The sequence below is a fragment of the Daphnia pulicaria genome, chromosome 7 (assembly GCF_021234035.1).
Source record: "Daphnia pulicaria isolate SC F1-1A chromosome 7, SC_F0-13Bv2, whole genome shotgun sequence".
In the NCBI taxonomy this organism is placed as follows: Eukaryota; Metazoa; Arthropoda; class Branchiopoda; order Diplostraca; family Daphniidae; genus Daphnia; species Daphnia pulicaria.
The window spans coordinates 13,932,609-13,959,753 of NC_060919.1; the positions used below are offsets into that span (position 1 = coordinate 13,932,609).

The window sequence follows — 27,145 nt, forward strand, 5'->3', positions numbered from 1 at the left end:
TTTCGCCAGTGAATGGTGGGCTGCCTGCCAGCTCGGAAACATTTCAAATGTTAGAATTTTAGTCTACAGATTTAATGCAAGTAAAATTCTAAATTAATTTTTTTATTTATTGAATAAAAGGCATAATTTGATAGAAATTTCAAAATAAATTAAAGGAAATCAAAATACATCTTGGCAACGTGCCAGTATCAGCACCGCCCATTTTCAAAATTTCCAGCCAAAACAGAATAAACATTAACGGTTGATCTCCCATCCCATCTCCCTCAAATTTGGTAAAAAAACGTTTTCCCATTAAAAGCAAGACCTCAACTTGTTTTTAACGATACAGAAACCGTCGTATTAAATTGCAATGGATCATCCCATCAAAAGTCTTCAAAAATCTAATCCCTTGGAAACGCTGCCCGATACCTATTCCTGTCGTATGAGTGCATCAGAAATAGTTGAAGATCTGAAACAGTGTTTGAATCCTGAAAACGATTTTATCAAAGGTCAAGAGTTGCAACAAATCATAGTTTTCTATGCAGAGCAAACAGTTGAACCTGTTGGATGGCAAGCTTTGTGGATGGCTGATTCCAAGACCAGTTCCACATTGAAAGAAAGACTTAAAAGCCCTGCATTAATTGAGGTTTTTTTTTTACAATTCAGCAGTATTTAAAATAGTTTCACACATTTTTTAAATTCTACTTTCAAGGTATGCAATGTGGATTACCAGTCATTGGAAGCAACAGTTGAAGTTATTGATGAAATGCTCGAAGAAAAAAAAACAGAAACTGTCCCGTTGACTGAACTTCATCCTCTGAGACGCCAAGAAAATAGTGCCATTACCATTGAGGCAACTCACAATGCCATTCAGAGAATTCGCTTCCTCTACAATCATCTTCTTCTACCTTGGGATTGTGATATTCAAGAAGACTGGTTTCAGTTTCATCTGCCTGTCCGGGTTGGCATGTAACCACAAATGACTTTATAATATTACAACATTTTTTAAAACTTAGATTGATACTGCCACAGGTTTTGTGAGCTGAGATCAGGCATGCTAAACCAAGAAACAGTTGTTCGATACCATTACCTCCTCTCAGAAGCTAATGAAGTAGAAAAGAAATTGCAGGCCATGGCATTGAAAGTTGAGTTTTCTGAAGATGACATGGAAGAAGAAGTGGTTGGAAATATTACAGAGTTAAATTCAAAACTTGAACAAATTCAGCAGGATGTTGAAATTATTCTAAATCCCAACACCAGGTATATTCTTACATTTTCTATGTGTGCAGATAACAATAAACTATAATTACCTGCTGTTTTCTAGAATGCTTCTCTTTGGCGCAAAGGTGACTCGCGTGAAACGCAACGAAGATCCAGAAGTCTTGCTGGTAGTTCAAGATCAATCTTGCTTAAGCCTCCACCAAACTCTGAATAAACTTGAGTCTGAATTCAATCCTCAGTTGAGCATCAGGTTTTATTTTTAAATATTGTTTTTTGGCTTATTCAAATAACTGATTTTACTTCTCTTAAAGGTGCTACCCGTCTTTACAAACTGCACTGGATGACTGCCGAATCGACGATATTGTTGTAATCTCAAAAGGAATCCATAATCTCTATAACGTGAATTCGTTTCGCCATGGCGGTACTTTGATTGGTAAAGAAATTATAAGCAATTGATTGAAGAACACGGATTTAAGCATTTACATTTTGTAACAGGAATCGGCGCAAAAGAGGATATTGTAGTTCATCCTGGTTCCAACATTGAAGTAGGACTGACTTTTGATGACGGAAATGTCCTCCTAAAGAACTGCACTTTGCTGATCAACAATAAACAATCGGGAATCGCCGTTAAAGTAAATATTTTGTTAACGCTTTTAAATTAAGGAAATAAAACCCTTAACGTACTATGCTTGAATTGCAGGGGAGCGTGACTTTGGAAAATTGCACAATGCGAGGTGCTTGTTTAGCGGATGGAACAAAAAACGGGGATAAAGACGTTGGATCATGGAAAGGTTTTTACGTCGCACCACAGGGAAAGCTGGTTCTCAAGGATTGTAACGTCATTAACTTTGATGTTGGTTTACGAGTGCGAGCCGCGGGACAAGCCATTCTGTCTGGTTCGGAAGTATCTTCGTGCAATATTGGCATACTAGTAAGATTTAAAAACTACAAACAAGTCAAACCAGTTATAAAGTGATGATTTGCATTTCAAGGCTGAAGAGGAAACGTCCGTTCAAATATTCGACTGTGATTTGAAGCAGTGTAAAGAATATGCTATTTGTGTCGAAATGAACTCGGAGTCGATCGGTGAAACTCTTCTTGGTGGGATGGAGCTATTACAGATGCAAGTTTTAAAATCTGGAATCGATCTTTGAAATTATCAAATAACCACTTGTTGTTTTTTGTTTCAGCAGGGTGCCAGAAACCGTTGAAATTCACGATTGTCGCTTACTCGGCAACGAGTCCAATGTCAAGCTCGAATATTGATTCAGTAAATGTTATCGCCATTATTATTCTGCAATAATCTTTTTTCAATACGTTACATTCCAGCATTATCTTGGGCAAAATTAATACATTTTGAATACAAACTCAGACAAACCAACTATGTTGAAATTGTCGATAATGTTCGATTGCGATTTTAATACTGCCATGGCGCTCTTTGCTGATTCCGAGAAATTTGCTTTGCTTCTTCAAAAACTCTCTACGAATTTTATCTATGGGCGAGTCGACTGGTCCAGCTTTTTCTTCTTCTATCACCATTAATTCATCTTCATTGGCGACTTCCGCGTTTGATAGCAAGGCGAGGGCAGAGTTCAAGTGACTCATTCCTAGAAAATTCCTTTCGGTGACTATGGCACTGGCAGTTGTCAGTGTAAACACGCAGTCATCTGAGAGCGCAGACTTTAAGTGGCGAATGAACCAATTCACTTTCGTTTCCGACAGGGCACGGATTTTCATGTTTACCCGATTAGGACAAACATTATCTAACATCAGGATACAGACAGGCCCGTACACTCCGTGACTGTAGAAACATTGCATGGGTGTCACATATTGCATGTTCAACTGCTGAGCAGCCTTGTTGAAACTACGGGTCGCAGAGGAGAAGATTGTTGACACAACTGCGTCTTTTTCTGTCGTCAACAGTGATATCAGACCGAGAACATTCCTCCGAATTGATGTCAGGTCTGCATAAAAACACGGATCGTATGACGGTTAGCTCAAATGAAAAGTTTCAAATTACTTTACCAACAACTGAGGAATTGAAATTCATGTTCTGGCTGCTCACGTCACTGAAATTTAAACGAACTGATCCCAAACTTGTCTGGAAAATTTTCTGGTTACTATAGGATTTACACGTCAGCAAAACACTGCCCATTTCTTCTTCTGTATTGAGAAACCTTGGAATCGGCGTAACGACTAAGAAAATAAAATACAAACCCGGTTTTGTACTGAGAGACTAATAAGGTATATTAAAATAAACAATAATAATACCTATAACGACGAGGCTACTTTTGTGTTCCAACTTTCCACTGAATGAATTAGACGTTTCGAGAAGGTCTTGAACAGAAAAACCAACGGACGGAGTTAGAAGTTTAGTTGCAACTTTGGAATCGGTGTGGTAATAATTAATGCGATAGTTCGCGTTCTCGTTTTTGGAAGTGAAAAAGCACTGGATATCACAAAGTGTCCTGGAAAAAAGCAACTTATTTTTTATTATGAGTTATTATGATCGTAGCGATATTAAAACTGCATTACCTTTCACTTATATTTACGAAGGCGGCCCCGATTACCCAGGAATCCGAAACATAATCTAGAAACTGCCACACTCCACAGGTTTCTACGTGCTGGTTGAGTAAATCTTTTTCGTCGATCAATCCAGCCTCAGACGTTGTGGTATCTCCTTTTTCCATCTTTGCGGTGTACGACGGCTGTTAACAAAAGTAAAACGAAAAGTACGTTAATTTATAACAATGTACATGAATAAAATTCTTACAGCTTGTATTCTGGAAGATTTCCACATAACTGTGTCATTAAGAGCTGTCATTGAGCGGTTGACTATTGACTGCCTCAGTGATATTTGCTTTTCCAGAAGGTGGAGTTTTCCATGAACATTCTTCAGTTGATTTTCTAATGCTTGGACCACACTGTTCAAAGCTGATTCACTTTTGGATGAAGACGGGGCATCTATGGGCATCACTTCCCAATCACATTCATGGGTAACAACAATTTTATCTTGGCAAAGATCTTCATTGAAGTGGACCACCAATTGAGGATACCCCTGCAAGTACTCATCTTTAACTTCAATTTTTTTAGCATCAGGCCATGACTTAACAACCTTGGAATGAATAGACGGAAAGTTATCAATTGGCTGTTATAGACTAAACAATCCTGGTTTAACTTACAGATGATTGCTGGAGGTCAATAACAACACCACCTCTAGTGAAAGAAACAGCAACAAGAAACTCCTTAGTAACTCCCGGTAGAAAACTGTGATAAAGAAGAATTTCATTGCAGTCTCTAAAGGGAAGCTGGCAGCTTTTCAATAGCTTTCGTTGGTGAAAGATCAAGAGATTTCCTAGTGACGTAGCCGTAGCTACCATACAAACCAAGGCTGAACTTCCATCTGTGAGACATTAAATACAAACACTATAAAACTGAAAACTTTTAATTTAAACAAATATCACTACCTAACTGAAGTCTTGCTTTCAAAGCGGCTGTAACTTGTGAAAAACAAACATCAGGAATATCATTTTGATAGGGAGCTAAACTTGTTCGGAAATTTCCCGGCATCGTTGATTTTTGACAGGCAGCGTTGCCAGGCCTAGAATTCCCTTCCCAACAAAAAAATGTCAACAAAAATAAAGATTACGTCGTCTGCAATTGGCGAGTTCACAGCGTCGTAGTAACCGATATGACTTCAAAATGTAACAGATGGGTTACTTGGGTTTAAAGGTCCCGTAGAAACCGCTGCTAGAGTGTTTATCGATTAAGGACGGCGCCTGAACGTTGATAACACCATAAAGTACAACTTCCTTCCATGTTCCATGCGCATTGCGTTCACTTCCTTTGCGCGTGTGCGCCAGTTTGCTTCGGTTTTAGCAGCAGGGAATTTGGCAGTTTACCGAAACATTATGGAATTACCTCATTCTCATGATGGCAAGAAACATGTACCGATTCCTTCGGGTAAATTACTTATTTACTATTAATTGTGTTTTGTAAATGTAACCAACTTACATTGTTGTTATTGATTATAAAGGGAAGTATGTTGTTGGCTGCACCGACATAATGACTGGTGGACCCAGCAAGGAAGATGGTTGCTTTCTTCGAGTATACTATCCTAGTCAAATAAAAGATGTATATGTAAGCGAACTTTTATCAAATTGCTGCTGAACTTTTGTGGCTAATCTATTTACCTCTTTTCTCCAAAGGAACATTCTTCCCGTTGGGCAAGCTGGCTCCCCCACCAAAAATACGTAGAAGGTTACACCATAGTACTAGGAATGATTCCTTTCTTTGGCAAGAAGCTGATATCCTGGGCCTTTGGTGTGTAGCGAAATGAAGTACCTGTTTTTAACAGAAGGTTAAAGTCAACTAATTGTGATGTATGTGAGCCAGGAAATTCATACATCCCTGTAGTGGTAGATGCTGAGCTATGCAATGAACAAAGATTTCCTGTGATTGTATTTTCTCATGGTCTTACTGCGTGCCGTACTGCCTACTCAACTTTCTGCTCAGACATATCATCCCATGGGTTTATAGTGGCAGCTATTGAACACAGGTACTTACTTTAAACAAATTGTTTTTAAATAATGACATTCTCCACTAATTCTTAACTTTTAAAGGGATGGCTCCGCTTGCATGACTTATAGTCTCGAAACGGAACAAAATAGCAAAGGAGGTTTAGTCGAAAGCTGGATCCCGTACAAACCCATGCAATTTGAAAAAGACGATATGCCATTCAGACAAGAACAATTGGAAATTCGTACTCGTGAATGCAGTCAAACTCTAGATTTACTTCTTAAGCTCAACGACGGTGCTGATATCAAACATGTTCTCCAAGCCACGGTGGATCTGGGAATGTTCAAAGTACGCTATTCATCACCAATAAGAAATTTTAAGGCCAGGCATTAATGCTTCGGTTATTTGCAGGGAGTGATGGACTTGAGCATGACTGTGATTGCAGGCCATTCTTTCGGCTCTGCAACGCTGTTGCGTACATTGGCCGCTGACAAACGCTTCAAGTAAGTTGATACTACCATCATTATCGACAGAAATATAATAATCTTTCCTTTTTAAAATTATTCGCAGAATCGGAATGGCCATGGACGCCTGGATGTGGCCGCTCAAAGACGAAATCGAATTGGCTAAAAGTGTCGAACAACCACTTTTATTTATCAACATGGAAGCTTTTCAGACTGCCCCCAATTTGAAAGCCATGAAACGTTTTACGGTCGATGCGGATCACACTGAGCGGCGCGTTGTCACTTTAAAGTGCGTATTATTATTATTATCGATCGACGATTCATTCCAAATGCTTGACCTCCATGTCCGCCCACTTTCTTTATTGGCAATTTCTTTTCACATTATAGGGGAAGCGTCCACAAAAACCAAGTCGACTTACCATTTTTATTGCCGTTGTACCTCCGGCGATTGACTGGATCTCACTCGGTCATCGATCCCCTGGTGGCCATGGAATTGAACAACCGCCTCACGCTGCTCTACCTTAGCAAACATTTGGGTAAACAACAATTTTGTCACTCTACGATTACGCATCAACGTATTATACTAACAAAAAGAAATGTGTTTTACCACAGGCCATCCGGTGGATGAAGATCATTCGAAACTGGTGGAAAAGCACGCCGAATGGTACTACGAAGGAATTCCCTAGTCAAATCACTCTCGGAGCCTCTGCAGCGACATTGCTGTACACAGCGAAGCTTCTTTCTTACCTAGATTAGATGAAAAATTGTTTTGTTTTTTTCTCCTTCCGTCTTACAATACTGGAATGGCTTTTACAACTCATTTCCATTTGTTTGTGTTTATTCCTGCGATCCATTTCATCTTCCGAGGTTTCCCGACCGTATCACGAATAGTCTAAAAAAAATGAAGGCAAAGGTTATTTAGTCTGTGTGGCTATACACTAGGGGTTACACAAACAAGTCATAAAGGAAGAGTATACAATTTCAAATATTCCTGTTCTACTTAAGGGGGCAAACGCAGATGGATTTTTCTTCAGAATTAATTTTATGTAAAATTCAAGAGATTTTCGAATTTCTCTAGCGAGAAATTTGCAACTAGCAAAAAGTTTCTACTAAAACTATAGTTCACCTAAGTGATATAGAATTTAAAAAACAAATCAACTAAAAGCGAAAAGTCATTTCCTTCCATAAGGAACTCGACGAACTTTCTAAAAATTTAAATTTTCCGCAAAACTTGAAGGACTTGGCAACTCAGTTTCACGCCTACTGTTTACAAGGTTCGCCAAAATCTGACATCACTTATCTCTTTGGCCTGCGGTTTATCGTTAAGGCGAAGCTTGGGTGTAACCTGTATACGAGGTTCTGTGTTTAGTTGGACAGCTCAGCCCCAGCCAAGACTTTCCCTGTAGATTTCACTTTGTCCAACCACTCCTGCACGAGCGCTTTCAAGTTGAGCTGCTAGTGACTTTAGAGTGGGAACATCTCCTCGCTGATTTCAAACTTTCAACCACAAGTAGTTGTGTGTTCCAGTGTGTGTTCTGTTCGAAAATTCAAGTTGGAATAACAAGGATAAATACCGCACAAGTCGACAACAAGGTAAGGAAATCGATCTATACAAAGGAATTCAAACTTTGGGAGATTTGGGGTACACACATCAACTGTAGACGACAGAGTGAAAGTCAGTCTATAGTAAACACAAATGGAAAGTAGCCGCTTTTAATTGGGGTTGACGCGGAGTGTAACGTTCAAAAGAGGACTAGAAATATTTCCGTCATGTCCGATTTCCACGAATAGTTTAAGCAGGTATTCAGGGCAATAACTGAGATCGTGTAGCGACTTGAACTTTTGATAAATCTGTACTACTGTATAAATCAGTACACGAGCGGAGTAGGGGGGGGGGGATATTGTTACGGGTGGATTATGCGGTAGGTTAGGCCCTACTAAAAATATTTTGCTTTTGAACTAGAAATACTTAACTTGTAATCTAATCACCATGGAATTACCGCATTGCTACCAAGGGAAAACACACGTGCCGGCTCCGTCTGGTAAATTTGTTGACTTGATTACACACACGAAACTCGACCCCCCCAATAACCTATTCTTATATTTCAAAAAAAGGGAAATATGTCGTTGGCTGTACCGACATTATTACCGGACCCGATTCCCAGAACGGCTGCCTCTTTCGCATGTTCTACCCGACTAAACTGAACGATATTTATGCAAGTGTCCTAATTTCTACATCACAATTAAATCTTTAATAAAAAAATTAATTTCGAATAAAAACAGGAAAATTCTTCGAGTTGGGCGAAATACCTGCCGCACGATAAATACGTCGAGGGTTACGCAACAGCTGGCGGATTCAAAATCCATTTCGTCGGCAAAAAGATCATATCGTGGAGCTTTGGTGGGTGTGATGAGATATTAAGTCATTTGGCATTGATGGAAAGTAAAAACTAGTGTTTACGTAATAGGAAATGCCTACATCCCCGCGGTGGAAGACGCCGAGCCCTCCGATGAACAACTTTTTCCCGTGATTGTATTTTCACATGGCCTCAAGGCCTGTCGAACGAGCTACTCGTCTTTCTGCTCCGACATCTCATCCCATGGGTTTATAGTGGCAGCTATCGAACACAGGTGGGTTCACTCGCAACGGAAATGATAACAATAAATAACTCTGTTTCTCCAGTTAACTCATTTTGTCTTGTTTTAAAAAGGGACGGATCGGCCTGCGTGAGCTACACCCTGGAAAAAGGACCAAATAGTCAAGAAAGTCCAGCAGTCAAATGGATTCCCTACAATCCCGTGCCATTTGAAACGGATGAAATGCCTTTTAGACACGAACAATTGGAAATTCGTACTCGGGAATGCAGTCAAACTCTTGAATTACTGTCCAAACTCAACGAGGGATCCGAAATAGAACACATTCTGCAACCGACGATGGATCTCGCAAAGTTCAAGGTATCCAGCAGCCAATAATAACATAACAAATGTAATTAACTAATTCAATTATAATAAAAATTACAGGGCGTGATGGAATTGAGCTCGCCAACGATTGCGGGCCATTCGTTCGGATCGACAACCGTTTTACGGACATTAAACGCTGACAAACGCTTCAAGTGAGTTGGCTTTCAAGTCACGAGAATCAACTGCTTTCACGAAAAATTATTCGCAGGATCGGATTGGCCATGGATGCCTGGATGTGGCCGCTTAGAGACGAGCCGGAATTGGCCAAGAGCGTGGAACAACCACTTTTGTTCATCAATTCGGAAGCTTTTCAGACGGCCGCCAATCTGGAAACGATGAAGCGATTCACGGTCGATGCGGATCACACTGAGCGGCGCGTCGTTACTTTGAAGTTCGTATAAAAGTCTCACTCCAATCGATCACCCAGTCCGATCGATTGGCTTTTTTGTTTTAAATAATATATTTCGATCTTTTGTTTACCCTCTCCGACATTCTCTCTTATTCTTTCCAACGTTTTTATTTGTTTTCCAATTTCCATACATCAGAGGTAGCGTTCACTACAGCCAGAACGACGTGCCGTCTTTATTGCCTTGGTATATCCGCCGCTTTACATACAATTCCATCATCGATCCTCTGCTGGCCCTGCAGCTCAACCACCGCATGACGCTGCTCTACCTGCGCAAGCATTTGGGTATTGATACTTTTCTTCTTTCAAAATAAATAAATCGTGAAAATAAATTGCCTAAAAAGGAATGTTTTAAATATACATGGCAGGACATCCGGCGGAGGAGAAGGAGGAATTTTCAGAATTAATGGGACAACACGCCGATGTGATCTGCGAGGGAATTCCCTAGTCGAAAATGGACCGAGAGGCTGTGACGTAATGACGTTTGATTCCCATGTCGATTGAATAGACGAATTGTTGGACATGTGTTTCACGCAATAATAGAGAGCGGCACATACAATATGCAATGTCCTGTGTACTTCATTCTGTACGCCATCCTAGTCATCTTATTTGCTGCCCCTCGGCTTATATGTCAGCTGATTCCCCGTCATGGGAAATGCGCGCGGGATTTGAATGTTTAATTGGGGGGACCAACGACGGGCCAAACTCAACTGAAATTCTATTACGCATCACGTAGCTCACCAAAAGGATGGATAAGAAAATAATAATTACCTACCCTACCATCTTTTATACATGAACAAATAATAACTCTTGAGAAGTTCATCTCGGCGGAGTTTATTTTATCCCTCCGGAGTTGTGAATCCAGCGGGTGTGAATGATTTAAACGATCCCGTTTCAAAAGAAATATTCTTTTTTAGAGATTAAGACGAAACAAATTTCATATTTCTCTAAAAATATCTTTGAGATTTAATTTCCAAGAAACAAAAGAAATGATATGCCATCACCATTAACTCTGATTTGACTGACGTAAAATATTAACGCCGTTTGTTTTACTAGCCATAAAAACTTTCAAGGAGAGTTTTACGACTCCCCTCTCGCGATCCTTTGAAATAAAAAACCAAAATCATTTGATTCCGCTACTGAAAAATGAATTCGGGTCAAAACAATATAAACGCATCTCGCAATCAATAAATATCAAACAATAAATATAACTTTCACGAGGTTTTCACTCGACTATTAAAGTTCTTTTCACTTAAAGAAAAAAGGAATCAGTCGAGCCTCAACTGTCCTCACGACACCATCACTCTGACCAGACATCCTCCCGTCCAGCGGAATTAAATCCCCAAAAATCGTCTAATAATTCCACAGCAAGGTAAGAAAAGATTCAAGAAAAGTCGAATTGAAATTTTGACACGTTCAAAAATCATATCCGACACTTGGTCGCGATGATAATTTTACCCACATAACTGATTGGCTATTAATAGGACGTCGGGATGGAATTACCCCATTCGTACCGCGGGAAGAGACACGTACCGGTTCCTTCTGGTATAGTATAAAACTGTTACATTAATTCCTTTTTATAAGCAACAATCCATAAGATTTAGTATATACCAAAGTCTTATGCTCATTAAAGGGAGATTTGTCGTCGGCTGCACCGACCTAATGATTGGTGGACCAACCAAAGAAGATGGTTGCTTCCTGCGCATTTTCTATCCCACAAAGCTCACAGATACTTATGTAAACAAAATGACATCAGCAAAATTATTTCTTATTCCTTAAAAGAAAAAAACCCTTCAAAGTTCTTTATTATCTCTATTTGGACTTAAAAAGGCAAATTCAAATGACTGGGCAACTTGGATGCCCCACCGAAAGTACAAAGAGGGTTACGCAATCGTCCGAGGGTTGACGTCATTCATAGGCAAACGCGTGATTTCTTGGGTGTTTGGTAAACTATAGTATTCTTTAAATAAAATTTCTTGGCAAGGAATGATATAATAATAATACGGAGGATTTACAGGGAAGCCATACATCCCCGTCGTGGTGGATGGAGAACCTTCGAACGAGCCTCCATTCCCGGTGATTGTCTTTTCTCACGGGATCAAATCCTGCCGAACCGTCTACTCCATTTTCTGCTCCGACATATCTTCCCATGGGTTTATAGTGGCGGCCATCGAGCACAGGTGGGTTCCATATTTCGACGATAGGAAAATGCTCAGTTCTAATAATAAACAACGCCAGAAAAATAATCCGCTCCCAAGTTGAAAGAAGAAACCCGCTCAAAATGGATACGTCTCATTTATACACACACAGGGACAGATCGGCCTGCATGAGTTACACATTGGAAAGAGAACAAAGTATTAGAGGAGGAGGTTTAGTCGAGCGCTGGATCCCTTACAGGCCGCTGCCATTCGAACGCAACGACATGCCCAGTCGTCGGGAACAATTGGAAATTCGTACTCGCGAATGTACTCAGACTCTCGATTTACTTGCCAGACTCAACGACGGAGTTCAAGTCCAACATTTGTTACATTCCACAATGGATCTGGTGATCTTTAAGGTTCTTTGACGCAAAAACCATTCAAAAACAATTTTTAAAAAAAATAAAACTAAACAACAACAGGGTCTGATGGATCTGAGCTCGCCCATCATTGCGGGACATTCGTTCGGCTCCACGACGCTCCTACGCACATTGGCCGCCGACAAACGCTACAAGTAGGTTATACTATAGTAACTATAGGGTATGATGAGATTCAAAAACATTTCCATGTTAAATTTCTATATCTCTAGAATCGGATTGGCTATGGACGCCTGGATGTGGCCGCTCAAAGACGAGCCGGAATTGGCGGAGTCGATCGAGCAACCGATTTTGTTCATCAATTCGGCAAACTTTCAAACTCGTTTCAGTTTGGAAATCATGAAGCGATTCACGGCCGACGCCGACAAGCGTCACGTCGTCACCATCAAGTACTAAATATAAAATCCTGGATATCATCATTTCTTATTTGATAAAATTTTTTGAAATCATCAGAGGCAGCATCCACGACAGTCAAAGTGACGTGCCCTGTTTATTGCCAAAGTTCATTCGTCGCTTTGAATATCCGTCGGCCATCGATCCCCTGTTGGCTACACAATTAAGCAATCGCATCACTTTGCTGTACTTGCGCAGACAGTTGGGTAATAACGGAATGCAAATAATAATCTATGCAAATGACCAAACACACACCAATGTGCTATAACGCCATCAGCAGGCTATCCGGCGGATGATGAACTTTCAAACCTGGTGGAAAAGAGCGCCGATTTGCTCCTGGAAGGAATTCCCTAGTCAAATCACCGATGGAATCATCCAACGGCGCATAATATATAATAAGAGGATCTACTGAACACGTAATAGCTCGGCTTTCCCTTTTTCGGCGTCCCAGAAATATGTAATCATATAACACTGCCAGCCACCGAAATGGACACACATACGTAACAATTTTTACAATACAACCCAGTGACTTATTTATTATACATATTCGCCCCATCGGGGGGAGTTTTGGGATGGATATAAAAAAGGCTTTCAATGAATTCCATCTCATATGTCTGGGGGGGCGTATCAAAACTTTTTCTTCCTTCTTCCGCACCATTTCCGGTTATTCTTTCCAGCTAGAAGACGAAAATATTCTTTTGAATAAAAAAGGAGAGGATTCAAAATGTATGCACTCCCCGAGGGGTGGGCGGAGTCGTATGACACACTCGAGTCTTATATGTACATACTTAGACTCTTTGTTGCTCTGTGTAACTGTAATCAGTTCCACACACATAGTCACAAGCAGAAAAATAAAAGGGGAGGAGTCGAGTTTGTCTTCATCAAGTCATCGGGTACAGGACTACAAAGAGATGTTATCATATTCGACACACAATCAAATAGGAGCCTTCCATATTATCAAACACATTCTCTCTATCCATTATTGAGTAATGTGAAGCGTGTCAGATGATTGGACGACAATATTGGCGACTCCCATTCACGCTAATTCGTTTTCTGTCGCAACATTCTGCGACTCGTTTGCTTCAATAGAGATGGATTCGCTCGCCGGAAATAAAAACCCCAGCCAGAATCACTAAAGAAATACACACACAAAAATAAAACCAACCTTATACAACCCTCTATATGTGTGTGTTGTGCAGCCGTAGCAATCATGTCTATGACACAATGAACGTACACTACTAGTCCTGGGCTATGTCTGGGTACCCCTCCCCCCATTTCGGCGATATTGTCTCCGTCCATTGTCCCGCGTTCAATCGCAAAGGAATAGGAAGGAAACCAGGTCCGCAGCTCACGCACAGACACAACACACACAAGTCTATACTATACGACGGTACACTTAGAGAGTAGAACTATTTTTCCTTGCCATTCAGAATAGGTTAATTGGATTTCTCTACGAGACGGTTGCCCAGGGAGATGCCCAGGGAGATGCCGAAACAGGAGGAAAAACGAATGCTTTAGATTTTTTCGTCGAGTTTGAAAATAGAAATGTAATTGGCGGTATCTACTAAATGTAATTAAACCGGCGGAAGCAGGATCGTTCAATGGCGATTATGAAATGCTGATTCGGCTGGAATGAAAATAATAAAAAAAAACCTTTGTGGTGGCTATAATAAGCCCAACGGGTATCAAAATAACCCAAAATCGATTCACGATAAATGCCGCTGTTTCTTACATTTCCAACAATAGAAGTAGCGTTCAATGCTGCTGATTCGCCATTCACTGCGGCAGTAATCAGCTGATGCTCCAATTAGATCTTATATACAGACGTCCCCGCACACTCACACACACAAAATATAAAATCGACATTCGTTCAACCAAATAGTTTGTGTTGCACTTGACCTCTGTCGATATTATTTGCACTTTTGATGGTTTCGAATGAAATCCCATCACGCAGATGTCAAACGATCGATATTATATAGGAACGTACGTACATACACGAGCTGTGGGTGCGCGCTGTTATAAGTGAGCGAATGAAAATGCCTTGTTACGTAGCAACGCATCCGCGGCCGGATGCAGACAGAAGGAGGGCAGCATCCAGCAGCAGAGATATCTCCCACTGTCACTTAGTTTACCCTTTTTACTTTTGTACCCCACCCCACCGGGTCTATAGGAAGTACGCTCCGACAACTTTTGCACACACGCACACGTAGGAAAGAGAATATAACGGTTCGTGAGATGATCCCGACACAAGTCCCCAGGCGCCATCTTCCTGTACTGCACGCCGAGGCAGTTGGCAGCTCCTTAATGAGTTACGGAAATGGACGCTCTTTTCCCCCTCTTGTTTCGTTCTTTTCTTTCTGATTTTGATCACATCTTTGTTTAGAAATGAGACACGTGATTATCTTTGTGGCTTTTTGGGCTAAATAAATGGCACGACACAAGAAAATCAACACATTTTTTCAGAGCCATTATTTGGGCGCCTCGGGGAGTTGTATGAATATAATACACGTGATTTTCTGCTTATCAAAATTGATATTCTAGAAAAGGTCCCATAAAAACATAACGAAGGTCGAGCGTGAGGGGGGTTAAGTGTTTCTGCTTCTTTGCCTGTTCTATCATTCCCCTGAAGGTATAAACTATACGTCAATCCAGCCCGATGACGTATACTACCACAGCAACACAAATCTAGTGGGATGCTCCGGAAATTTGATGCTGATGAATTCTTTTTTTTCTGGCGGGGGTGTTATAGTAGTATGCTACCCTCCACCATACTCTATCTGTCTCTTGCCAGCCATCGGCTGTCTAACACCTCCTCCTGCGGCTCCCCAGGGCGGAATAGATCAACTTTACGCAACGGAAGGGAAAAATAGAAATAATAAAGAAATTCCCTTGCAGACTCCCTGGTGGATGGTTGACTGATTTCTGTTGTGTCTCTCTATCAAACGAGAAGCGACATCCGCCGAGCTGCCTATATTAATGCCCATAAATTTATCCATCTTCCCGCACGCCAACTCATTAGAAAGGTTCTAGGTCGTTCGAAGAAGGGTGCGGCCGTGAGAATCCGCTTTGACAAGGTCTTCCGCCACATATAAAACGGTCGAAAAACAACAACAACAGTTTATTTAGTTTAGATTGGGCAATTCATCCAGCACCAGAGTCCCGCCGCGGTCGAGTAGACATCAAGGCCCTGCCCTCTGGAATCTACTTGACTTTATATCCCTTGATTGTTTAGATGCGACCATGTCCAGCACGCATCCAAAATGAACCGACTGTCGGCCACTCGATTCAAGGTCGATCGACAAAAAAAATTCACATCAATCAGTCACCTTGCGTGTGTCAGTCGGAATCAATCGATCCAGCAATTTCCCCACTACGTTCCTCCATCCGCACTTTTATCTGATTCTCATTGCTCATTGCCCATCGGCCTAGACAATCTAAGACAACAGCGGAAATGAGTCTCTGCCATCATCCGGTTTTCGCCAACTGCCACACACCCATATAGAGCAGAATTCACAAGAACTTGGATATTCCAGCTGATGTGTGGGGTTTCCATTTCCCAGAAATAAAAATAAAACAAGAATATGTGTGTCTGTTTCACGACATCACGTTGCAAATAGACATCAAAGACATCCGTCTGCTGGCCCACCCGAAAGAAAAGATATATAATACATCCAACTAATAATTTCGCGCAACTTTATTTCTCTTCTTTCTCCTTTTTAGACATCATCGTCGGCTGTTGTTGTGTATATCCTCGGCATATATAACCCCCTAAAGCCCACACCACCCCGGGATAGTTATATTTCGGTCGGGAGAAGAAGAAGAAGAACGGGGAAGATGATCTCGGCGGCAGCTCTGCGCACGCGGGAATCATATTAAACTCCCGACGAGAGAGAGAGAGAGAGAGAGAGATGTCTGGACGGAGAGAGAAAAAGAAAAGGGGCCCTGTTGTCCTCCGGTCGACTCGGGCCGCGGAGCGCCTTGCCCTGTCCAGTCGGCCTCCAGCTTCCATCACGTCAACCGGATTCATCCTATCCAGCGGATTGGAAGAGTTCCATCTTTATAAAAACAACTGACTTGTGTGCGGGTGTTATCTGTTGTGTGTACGGAAGTATAAAAGAAAAAAGTCAAGTGGCAGTTGTGACCCCACTCATCCACTTTAGCCGCACGCTGGATGGATTTCTCTTCCGCATACTCGGACCAACGGTAAAAAACAATAAAATAACAAGATATCATATAGAATATAGTTTGGGGGCTTTTTGGTGGCCCAGCACATTTCCATGTTATCTCCATTTCAATGAACACCCTCCCAAAAAAAGGAACGACTAGAGACACAGAAAACAATCGGATTATTCAAATGTTTTTTATCTATCGCTGGGAATAAAAAAAGAGCCCATCGCGGGAAGGAATACAATCGAAAGATGAAAAGTTTGATTCCAAATAGTCAAACAGTATTCAAGGAAATAGTTCCCTTGAACCTTTTGCATGCACCAACGAGTGAATCAATTTGAAACGCATCAAAACAAAATAGAAAATCAAACGACAAAATGTGGCAAAAGCGATGGCCGTTGCCGTGTGAATAATTGATTGAATGTTTACCCAATCGCGTAATGTCGTTTTCAGGTTATTAGTAGTAATAGCAGGAGGAGGAGGAGGAGGAGGTAAAGAAGGAAACGTTCGTTTGTTCTACTCGCAGCCCAACGTCAAATCGATCGACTCTTTCCGTCCCATGAAGTCGTCGTGGATCAACGAATCGCTGCTTCTTCTTCCAGCAGGTAATACACCAACAGAAATTGATTAAAAATCAGAACGAACCGATTCCACTTCATGTACTACACCCTAGAAACATTATTTAAAAAAAAATAATATCGTTTACCTATAATGAAAAATTGAAAAATTCATCCCATTCGTGATTCTCCGGATAGAATGGGTTGACTTCCGCCCCGACTAATGAAAATAGAATCAATATGTCACCGTAAAAAAGGAGAGTTTTTCTTCAAAAGGCGGTGGTCATTTGATGCACGACGAAATCGATTCTCTATCCTTTTATTCCGCCGGAATTGGCAGCAAATAATCGTCCCCCCAACGTTTTATAGATCCAATCATATCGACAAAAATATCAAGTTCAGTGACCGTAGATTTATGCAACAAAAAATATTTGACATTTCCAAAATGGCTGGAGGATATTATAGACCCAACACAAAAAGAGAAAAGCTTGGGGAGGCTTTATAAATGTCAGATGTGAGTGCATCTTCCATCGATATTTATTTACGTCATTTAGGTAGTCACGGCGGAAGCGGCGAAGATGCTGGCAAAAATCTCAGCGGCGTCGGCGACGTCGGAGATTTGAATAATGTTACCGACGGCATTAGCGACGGCGGAGACATTCAGCTGGCGGCGCGTGTGGCTATGGGCATCGGCCTCTACATGTTGGCCATGGTGACATGCGTCGGAAATGGAATGGTTATCCACGCCATCCGCACAGAGAAGCGGCTCCGAAAAGTAAAAATGAAATTGTTTTTGGTCTTCATTCAAATTTCGCCTTAAGTTTCTCTAATGATTAATTAAGCACCCCCCTCCTCCCTCCCACGCTTCCGGATGACATCATCTGTGCGTGTAATCCTCACTCGCACACGCGTAACAATTGAGCTTCACGGCCGAGCGTGATTAGGCCCCGCCCCGTTTGACTTTGTGTCTCTATAATTACAAAATGCCAAAGGCACCGCTTGTTTTATTTCAAAAAAGATCCCGCGCTGTTACCAAAAATATTAAAACGAATCAAATTCTGGACTGCAAATATCAAAAGGATCAATAAATCCGGCCCGGACTTCAAAAGTTCAAAATGCAAACAATATCACGTCCAATAATTCAAATCTCAAACGACGAAAACCATAAAAGAAAATGAAAAGAAGGAAGCAGACAAAAGTGATGTCATTCAATACCAAGAGAGAGCGGAAGGAATAAGATGGCTTCCTATAGATTTGTTTCCGCTCTGAAATGATTCAAATTTCCCTCCTTTTTTTCGGCCCCTCCATTTTCCAAATTGCCTGTTTCATCGACCCGAGAGAAATGATTAATTTTTAAACGCAACAATACGAAAAAATAGGTTTCCAATTTATTCATCATGAGCCTGGCCGTCGCCGATCTAGTCGTCGGGGTTTTCGTCATGCCCATCAGTGCCATCTACGTCTTAACAGGTAATTATTTTTAGCTCTTCAAGGTCGTTGTTCCATTTACGTCATTTAATGGGAAAAAAAAAGATGTCGTCATCAGAAAAGGAATTAGAATGGGGCCCGATAATCTTGTAAACGTTAAGACCTTTCTCTCCCACGGAGATAAGAAAAAAAGGAAAAAGATTTCGGTTCTTCCAGCATTTGATACGTGCCACTCTCGTGCCCGATCATCATGGACGGGGCCAAAAGAAGCCCGGGAGGCAATCCATACTTAAACTACTTCTTTATATCGAAGAGATTATATACGGAGCATGCCCATTCATTTGCTGTCAATACAAAAGGGAGAAAGCCATCTCCTTCTTTTTCCACGAAAAAGGGATAAACAGCAGTAGCCTATTTGTCAGTTGATTAAATTTCCCGCTTTATCCTAGTCCCCCCCCAGGGCCTAGCGACGTCCTATAGCGCGCGGACGTTCAAGTTGGCTAATAGAAACGATCGAAATTCTTCACTTGTCTATCGTCGCATTTACGTTCCGGGAAAAAATCAATTTACAGTTAGAATAATTGAGTTTGAAAAAGAAAAGCCATTTGACATTTACAGATCGGTGGTACTTTGGCGTTTGGATGTGCGACGCCTGGCTGTCAATCGACTATTGCGCCAGCACGGCGTCCATCTTTAACCTGTTCGTGCTCAGTCTGGATCGTTACTGGTCAATTACGTCGCCGCTCAAATACCTCAGGAGGCGAACAAAGAAAAGGGCCTTCCTCATGATAGCAGCCGCTTGGACCCTCAGCCTCCTATGGATCCTGCCCGTCACAGGATGGTCCAGCATGACGGACGGCATCAAGCTCAATTCGTCGCCAGACTCTTGCGACACGGAATTCGCCGATAACATCACCTTCAAAGTGAGTTTGTTATATTTTTACTTTCCCCTTTTCAAAAAAAAAAAAGGAAAACGAACGTTCGTAATTGCCGCCATCAAATTTTCCTTTCGCGTCAGCCCTCAAAATTGTTACTCATAGACTTTTGAAAAGCTGGATGGCGCAGGGCCTCGTTAATTTCACGAGAGAAACGCCAAAGAGCCCCAGCAGCAGATGATGACAGTATAGCAAAATCCCTGGGCAAACTTTCTGGACGACTCTCTGCTTTTGACAACTGCATCAAGAGAGAGAGAGAACGTGAAAACGAATATAAAGGGGAGAGAGCTAGAGAGCTAGAGACGCCCATCTGTGAATCACGTTCTGTCAATATCGGGACGATGGATTGTCTAGGGTTAAGGCGAACGGGAACAAAAAAAAAAACACACAGCAGGCCTGGCTGGACCGGCGGAGGCGTCAAGTGCATTCAATCGATGAGTTGTAAAGGGTTGGATGCCTCCGGTCGTTGGTGGGCGACGAGCTACACACGTTAAATAACGACGGCGACACTCGATTAAATTGGTGTTTAGCCGTTTTTAACGGAGGGTGCCTCTATTCGGTTGGTTGAACACCACGTTGGAAAACCCATCGGTTTCCAATTGACCCCTCCCTGGCTGATATCCGTACGCTCTGAGCCGTGTGTGAAATGTATACACTCAACTCTGTCGAGAAGATTGGTCCACACATTTCACTTCAGCAGCTGTTGCTCGACGCTATCGCTCAATCAAACCACACTTTGACCATGGAAATGGATGAGACTTGCACACGGCACTTCATACACAGCCAGCAATATATCACACACAGCTAGAGTACAGACTCTAGATGTCACATCTCGCTTAAATGTCCTTCCAATTCCCTTTTCATGACCATCATGGCCTCTCGAGCATAATTGCTCTCCCAGATATCTCTAGTGGCAATAAAAGTATGACCAATGAATTGAATTGCCTACCTTGTGTGCTGGGGTGTGCAGGCCACTTGCTTTTCTAGTTGAATTGACGTTTTCCAAAAAGGAATCGAAAAATGTCTCTACAGGGCCAGGGAGAATAGGGCTTCTTGGCTTGGTTGAGGCTTCATTAATATTCAGGGAAGTATTGCAGCATCTGCCGAGAAAAGCTGGTTATTATTGATGCTGGCACTGGCCCAAGGTCATACTGAGCCCAAACTTTTTTCCTGCAACACGACAAAAAAAGAACTCAAAGTTATTCAGCCACACAATGTCTCTCTATTATTCAACAGAATAAAACTCAAAATTTGTCTTTAGTTCCTTGCATAAAGAGACCCTGAATGTCCAGAAGAATCCATAAATATGTTATTACCTCTCAACAGCAGAACTGTTGTCTATTTGACCAGCACACACGCCGATTTCGAGGGAAAAACCCATCCTGCATTCAACTTGAATGCAATTGAAGAAAAAGCATATCATTTCAAATCATAAAATCATTTGAAAACAGACGGAACTGGCACATTTTTAAACATTCGTCTCGCAGTTCTCGCGGGTTCGACGAAATGTGCTAATGACGTTTTCATTAACAGCGTTGCATTTTCAGAAACTTTTTCTTTATTTTTTTATCTCCAACTTGTTACGAGTTAATTATTATTTTCTAAAGAAAATAAGGAACAAGAAAAAAAAAACTGCGACAGTTTGTACAGTATCTTTCATATAAATCCAAATGCTTCCGTCACTTTTTTTATTTTTTAAAAATATTTTTGTATTTTATGCTTAATTTTAAAACATGAACTTTGTAAAGTAATCAATTCTACACATTATGTAAAATTTTGGAAGTTAAAAAAAAATAATTAACATTAAATTAGGCTATTTGAAAAAAAATCGTTTTCGGATTTTTTTGAAAGATACTTATGGGGTGCGGAATGAACACTTTTTCCAAAAAAAATGTTCAATAATCGATTACCATATTTGATGTGAAAACAAATTGATAATCGATTTGAATATTGAAATCAAGCTGAAAATATATTCAAAAATTGAAAATCTTTTGAAAACGATTTCATAAATTGAAAATGATTTTGAAAAATGAAAATGATTTCGAAAAACTAAAATGAATTTGAAAAACTAAAATGATTTCGAAAAATGAAAACGAATTTGAAAAATGAAAATGAACTTGAAAAATGAAAATGAACTTGAATATCCATACAATTTCGGGAGTGCGATATGACACCACCCTACTCTATCCCCAGCTCTCTCCGGATGCTATAGCCACCCCGAGACAACCGACTAGCCATTGATGGCTATGTCGCTGATTCCAGCCAGCTAGGCCGTCAGCGATACTGTCAGCCCTTGCCGGGCGGTGCTGGCCACCGCTGCCGCCACAACGGCAGCCGCTAAAGTCTCTCTCGACCGCAGGCCGAGTATTCTACACAAAAATAGATTACACGATCCAACGTGAAAAGTTTCATGTTCCTGCAGTAAATGACACACAGCCTACCCAGCAACGATGAAGACGGAACGGCCGAATGGGTGGCTTTCACCTGAGAAAAGTTCCAGTCACGCCTCGGTATGACGTTCTCGCGAAGTTCTCGTCATTCCACTAACTGCCAACTGCCCGGAAAGAAGTGTTCTGGTACGTTTCGCTGGATAGGCCTATGCGTCCTGTACTGCTGCGATACTCGTCTGCCGTTCAATCCGACGAGAAGAAGAAGGCGGACACGCCTTCTTGTTGACGTGGATCCTCATGTTGGTGCTGGCCCTGCTGGAAATTATCCGCTATCTAAGCGGATTGGGGAGCTGGACTTCTCTATTGTCTCTACGTCAATTTGCCATGTGGTCCACGTGCGCCGGAAGTGTTACCTACCCGATACTCTACGGCATTTATATAAAAATGGGCCATTCCAAGGAAGAGTTCATTGGAAGGATGGCTCTGTCTCAGCTGCAGCGACGGATTGAACACCAAAAATTGGCGCAACGTCTATCTTTTCTACCATCATGGAGGCAGCGGACATGGCGGTGGAGGCCAAAGAAGAGGATCCAAATGGTCATGTTGCCCATGTCCGTTTCAACAGAAAAGCTTTTTTTTTCATGGCCGGCCTCAAATAAAAGTAGTCGTATAGGAACATGAAACTTTTCACGTTGGATCGTGTAATCTATTTTTGTGTAGAATACTCGGCCTGCGGTCGAGAGAGACTTCAGCGGCGGCCGTTGTGGCGGCAGCGGTGGCCAGCACCGCCCGGCAAGGGCTGACAGTATCGCTGACGGCCTAGCTGGCTGGAATCAGCGACATAGCCATCAATGGCTAGTCGGTTGTCTCGGGGTGGCTATAGCATCCGGAGAGAGCTGGGGATAGAGTAGGGTGGTGTCATATCGCACTCCCGAAATTGTATGGACATTCAAGTTCATTTTCATTTTTCAAGTTCATTTTCATTTTTCAAATTCGTTTTCATTTTTCGAAATCATTTTAGTTTTTCAAATTCATTTTAGTTTTTCGAAATCATTTTCATTTTTCAAAATCATTTTCAATTTATGAAATCGTTTTCAAAAGATTTTCAATTTTTGAATATATTTTCAACTTGATTTCAATATTCAAATCGATTATCAATTTGTTTTCACATCAAATATGGTAATCGATTATTGAACATTTTTTTTGGAAAAAGTGTTCATTCCGCACCCCATAGATACTGTACGTATAGAAACTAATTTAAAATTTAAATGTGCCATTGTTGCCATGAGAATGTAGGTGCCTTACAATGTTATCAATTTGTAAACCTCCATTTTTCTCACTGTTTTTTTTTTTTCGTATGAGAGATTTAAAAAATAAAAAAGGAACTGCATAACATTCTTTCGCAACTGAAAGACGCATGCTCAGCGTCCGGCAAAACTTGGTCGCGGGAGCGTTGCCCAAAAAAGAAATCGGTGCAAAGGAAGAAGAAGAACACGAGTTCGCTCTCAGAAGCACTTTCATTTTCTTTTTACTTCCGCCTCATATCTTTAGGATGTAATATTCCCCTCCCCTTTTTTTATGCCCATCAGGCAGTTTTTCCTTACACTCCCCCGAGTCTCTCTTGCAGCTATACACACACCTTCGACGAAATCTAAGCTTTCACGACTCGTGACGCGTATACAGTCCAAGGTAGATAACTGTCCAAACAGCACACACACGGAGCTCAGCCAAGCGACGAGGCTCGTAATGGATCACATACTATACACTCTCTCTGTTGATCGCAAAACAGCTTCTGAAATCACCTAATAAACGAGTTTCAACGCACGCCAGAGAGAAAGTACCGAGAAAGCCACGAAGGACTGACGTCAACAAATAAAAAGAGATGGATAAATTCTTCTCCGTCACCGCTGTGTGTTCCGGCCGTAATGGATTTTTTTGCTCGTCCGGATGAAAACATTCCGATCCATCTTGTTTTGCAAGCCCAAAGTGTCTGGGCTAAATTAATTCACTAAACTATTCCATCGATTTTTCTCTTTTCTATCCGGTATTTATAATTCAACAGGTCACTGCTGCGGTGGCTAATTTTTACGTGCCGACGCTATCGATGCTCTACATTTACGGGCGAATTTTCCGGACGATCCGCCAGAGAAGCCGCAACGATTTGGGCGAAGTGATGGTTTCGACAGCCAGAAGACGACAGAGTCACAATCAAGCGCCGGCCATCGTCTCGGACCACGGTGATTCAACTAGCCTCCAGGCCATGGAAACAGACGACGAAGGACTGGAGGATCAACCCAATATGAAGCGGCTGGAGCGTGGAATATCTACCATAGCCCGGAGCTGGAATCACTTAAGCGGCAAGTTCAATTGGTACAGCAGCAGCAGTCAGAAAAGTGGGCCGGGAGCGTTGCAACCAGCTGGGTCGACTAACTCGAGAAGAATCCGGGCAGATCGTTCGATATTGGATTTTTACGAGAGTTTAACGCTGATGGAACTGCACGGAAGTGACGGCGGAGTGGACGGAGCCCGGCAAAGCACAACTCATTACATCAATGTCCAAGTCAAAGTTGAATACGTCGACGACGTCGTCGATAGTCAATCAAACAACCATCGATTGGTGAGCGAAAAAGTTAGCCTCTGCAGACAACAGCAGCAGCAAGTACGCCGGCCATCGACAAAGTTGTTCGCCAATAATCCGGCAGCAGCTGCTGGATCAACGACTGCCGCCGCCGCTCCATCGGTGCTGATTTCGCAGAAAGAAAGAAAAGCTGCTAGGCAACTGGGCGTCATTGTCTGCGCCTTCATGGTCTGCTGGCTGCCTTACTTCATAGTGTTCCTGGTCGTGGCCGTCTGCCCGGACTGCATCGGCGACACGCTCTTCAAAATCACTCTGTGGCTGGGCTACATCAATTCCACTCTCAACCCGGTCCTCTATCCGCTTTGCAACGCCAATTTCCGCCGGGCTTTCGCTAAAATGTTGAACAAAACCTGCACATGCTGCCGCAATCCTTCCTTCCAGCGAACCAGTCAAACCTATCCGTTGTCCGGCCCGGCTATTCCGCTGAATCAGCAATCGCGTTTCTGAAGCTTCACCGATTTTGTCGATGTTAAAAAAAGATGTTTATTTCCACTCTGTAAAAAAACAAGGAATAAGGATTTAAGAAATATGCGCAAGGAGGAGAACATTCTCAGGAGAAATGTCCGGTTCTACGTAGTACAAAAGCTTGGCCTCAAGTGGCCACGTAGACAGAAATGCCACTCGGCCACGGTCGATGATTTGTTTACACTGGCGGCCGATTTTTTCCCGCCGTTCAATATCCAGGCCCATGGCCGCATATCTACCGGGCAAGGCGCTAGTGACTTCGCCAGCCTCTTGACCAGCATCGCTGTGTTCTTTAGCACGACGTGAACCGCATACTGCCCAGCTGGTCATGGCCCTCATGATTGCGAAATCCGTCTGACTCAGACCCAATTCCTAGTTTTTTTAAAAATAAACATTTAAAAGAAAACAAATAATAATTTAGACTGGAAAAATGGGCAATCAGTCGGCACAGGAAAAGTCATGATTACCTGGAAGAAGGCTTTACCCACGTAAAGCCCCCAGGTGCATTGATGATGACAGCATAGGGCGATGCAAACACCTTGGACCAATCCGACGGGGTTATTAGCTCTATAAAGGCAATTCAACGCTAAATCTGTTTGAGAAAAGAAGAACAATTTAAACAACAACAAATAGACAAAGTCGTTTGAAGATTTAAAAAAAGTTGGCGTGTTTACCTGTCGCTGCTCCGCACAAGTGTTTACCAATGCCGACTAGTCGTCGAGTGTCGTTTCGGACGAGCGGAACTTGACCCAAGTCGACGTCAGCAATGTCCGCTCGAACTCGATGAATGGACGCGTGACTCTCACCGTCCACTTTGTAGCGGTTATCGTGCTTGTGCCTCGGCGAAGATTTGTCGATCATCAGCAATGCATCGGTATCGAGGTCGACGGCCTGGCCGACCGCGTAACTCAATTGCCCTAAACGTACAAAAGAAAAACTAAATTACAAACTAAATCGTGTCGTGACCTGTTTGTAAATACCGTTTCGGGGAAGAAAAGATATTAAAATTAAAGCTGTATATACCTCTGCCTGAACCGAATTCGACGTAAGTGCTACGTGATTTTCCCGACGTCAAAACACCAACTCGAGCCATATTGTGTAAAATGGAAGAGGATTGAAAGACGTGACGCCAGCTCCCACGGCTCTCCGTCAGCGAAGCGAGTGTCGACTCTAGAACTGGGTGACGTCCAACGGAAATTGGCAGCTCTCCAACAAAATCTATGGGGACATGAATGAAGATGCTGTTAGTGATGGGTTTTCGTTGAGCTGGGGAAGGTAAAAAGAAAAGTTGAAACTCTCAACAAGTGACCGTTTCACACCCACCTGAGTGGATTTTGGAAACCCTGGAGATGATGGCCAGCAGTTCGCCATCAGTGAGGGTGCCAAGGTTAACTTTGATCTCCTCGTCATTGCTGTCAATCACATTTATGTTTTCCTTGATGTATTCTGGCAGAGGTTGGGGTTTTGAATTGCACTTCTCCATGTGCTTTGCCAGTTGTGATACAAAACATGAACTGAAAATGTGACACATTATTGTTATTGTTCAGTCAAGACATAACTAACAGATTCAAGAATTCCACCAATTACTTGTAAATGTGTCCATTAATGTACAACAGACCATTTATCCATAAAAGGAAACAAAATTTAAATAATCATGTTTGTTATTACTGATTGGGGTCGTAGGGACAAGGCGTTCGTGCATATTTGGCAGCTGATGTAGGGCAGGCTTGATTGGCAGCTTCCAAAGAGGCATGCTCACCGCAGAACTTGCGTCCGGTCTTAACTGACATGCGGCAATATCTCTTCTTTGTCTGCAGGAAATAGGCGCACGTCACTTCAGTTTTATTGCTGGTTGCCATTGAATTCACACCGGGAATGTCGAGAATGTCGAGCACTGCGTTAATTTGAAAAATGCGAACCACGTGAAACGTGTGCCGTACACCACAACAAAGCAGACGAACATATTGAAAAAAAAAGAACACACGGCGTTGATGTCAGATGACCAAAATTCTGCTCATTTCTTTCAAATTTGTTCTATCGAGAATCGA

The 27,145-nt window shown here is 42.0% G+C and overlaps 7 protein-coding genes and 1 long non-coding RNA gene across 10 annotated transcripts; 5 read left to right on the forward strand and 3 right to left on the reverse strand.

Moving 5' to 3' along the window:
• Positions 1-177: 177 nt before the first annotated feature.
• On the forward strand, positions 178-2,581 carry LOC124350611 (protein nessun dorma-like). Of its 2 annotated transcripts, XM_046801395.1 has the most exons (10): positions 178-272; positions 329-625; positions 692-948; positions 1,012-1,239; positions 1,304-1,450; positions 1,512-1,633; positions 1,696-1,832; positions 1,901-2,131; positions 2,193-2,323; positions 2,394-2,581. In XM_046801395.1, the coding sequence occupies exons 2-10, from the start codon at positions 350-352 to the stop codon at positions 2,464-2,466; spliced, it is 1,602 nt and encodes a 533-aa protein (XP_046657351.1). In that variant the 5' UTR covers positions 178-272; positions 329-349; the 3' UTR covers positions 2,467-2,581. The 2 variants fall into 2 exon arrangements, with proteins under 2 accessions (XP_046657351.1, XP_046657350.1); XM_046801394.1 differs by having other exon boundaries at positions 217-625.
• Positions 2,475-5,052, reverse strand: LOC124350585. The gene is made up of 8 exons (XM_046801358.1): positions 4,921-5,052; positions 4,668-4,811; positions 4,383-4,603; positions 3,974-4,315; positions 3,736-3,908; positions 3,472-3,668; positions 3,226-3,396; positions 2,475-3,164 (listed from the first exon to the last, which is right to left on the reverse strand). The coding sequence occupies exons 2-8, from the start codon at positions 4,768-4,770 to the stop codon at positions 2,569-2,571; spliced, it is 1,803 nt and encodes a 600-aa protein (XP_046657314.1). The 5' UTR covers positions 4,771-4,811; positions 4,921-5,052; the 3' UTR covers positions 2,475-2,568.
• Positions 5,025-7,002, forward strand: LOC124350656 (platelet-activating factor acetylhydrolase-like). Of its 2 annotated transcripts, XM_046801452.1 has the most exons (9): positions 5,025-5,163; positions 5,237-5,340; positions 5,409-5,523; positions 5,596-5,758; positions 5,823-6,066; positions 6,130-6,221; positions 6,289-6,471; positions 6,570-6,718; positions 6,795-7,002. In XM_046801452.1, exons 1-9 carry the CDS (start codon positions 5,025-5,027, stop codon positions 6,866-6,868), a joined length of 1,263 nt encoding a protein of 420 aa, XP_046657408.1. In that variant the 3' UTR covers positions 6,869-7,002. The 2 variants fall into 2 exon arrangements, with proteins under 2 accessions (XP_046657408.1, XP_046657409.1); XM_046801453.1 differs by lacking the exon at positions 5,237-5,340 and having other exon boundaries at positions 5,072-5,163.
• On the reverse strand, positions 6,839-21,196 carry LOC124350900. Its single transcript, XR_006921259.1, has 4 exons — positions 20,921-21,196; positions 20,554-20,774; positions 6,997-7,074; positions 6,839-6,929 (listed from the first exon to the last, which is right to left on the reverse strand). It is a non-coding gene; the product is annotated as an uncharacterized LOC124350900 (long non-coding RNA).
• Positions 7,658-10,101, forward strand: LOC124350674 (platelet-activating factor acetylhydrolase-like). The gene is made up of 10 exons (XM_046801473.1): positions 7,658-7,775; positions 8,146-8,224; positions 8,298-8,398; positions 8,466-8,583; positions 8,651-8,813; positions 8,894-9,137; positions 9,204-9,295; positions 9,352-9,534; positions 9,689-9,834; positions 9,918-10,101. The coding sequence occupies exons 2-10, from the start codon at positions 8,173-8,175 to the stop codon at positions 9,995-9,997; spliced, it is 1,179 nt and encodes a 392-aa protein (XP_046657429.1). The 5' UTR covers positions 7,658-7,775; positions 8,146-8,172; the 3' UTR covers positions 9,998-10,101.
• LOC124350677 (platelet-activating factor acetylhydrolase-like) lies at positions 10,812-13,627 on the forward strand. The gene is made up of 10 exons (XM_046801476.1): positions 10,812-10,921; positions 11,034-11,094; positions 11,183-11,286; positions 11,380-11,494; positions 11,567-11,729; positions 11,860-12,106; positions 12,170-12,261; positions 12,337-12,513; positions 12,578-12,723; positions 12,795-13,627. Exons 2-10 carry the CDS (start codon positions 11,043-11,045, stop codon positions 12,869-12,871), a joined length of 1,173 nt encoding a protein of 390 aa, XP_046657432.1. The 5' UTR covers positions 10,812-10,921; positions 11,034-11,042; the 3' UTR covers positions 12,872-13,627.
• On the forward strand, positions 16,466-25,164 carry LOC124350583 (probable G-protein coupled receptor No18). The gene is made up of 6 exons (XM_046801355.1): positions 16,466-16,720; positions 17,138-17,289; positions 17,796-18,016; positions 18,621-18,711; positions 19,288-19,592; positions 24,057-25,164. The coding sequence occupies exons 1-6, from the start codon at positions 16,689-16,691 to the stop codon at positions 25,077-25,079; spliced, it is 1,824 nt and encodes a 607-aa protein (XP_046657311.1). The 5' UTR covers positions 16,466-16,688; the 3' UTR covers positions 25,080-25,164.
• Positions 25,096-27,065, reverse strand: LOC124350658 (tRNA:m(4)X modification enzyme TRM13 homolog). Its single transcript, XM_046801457.1, has 6 exons — positions 26,766-27,065; positions 26,421-26,611; positions 26,121-26,315; positions 25,772-26,014; positions 25,565-25,689; positions 25,096-25,469 (listed from the first exon to the last, which is right to left on the reverse strand). Exons 1-6 carry the CDS (start codon positions 26,954-26,956, stop codon positions 25,152-25,154), a joined length of 1,263 nt encoding a protein of 420 aa, XP_046657413.1. The 5' UTR covers positions 26,957-27,065; the 3' UTR covers positions 25,096-25,151.
• Between the last annotated feature and the right edge of the window lie 80 nt (positions 27,066-27,145).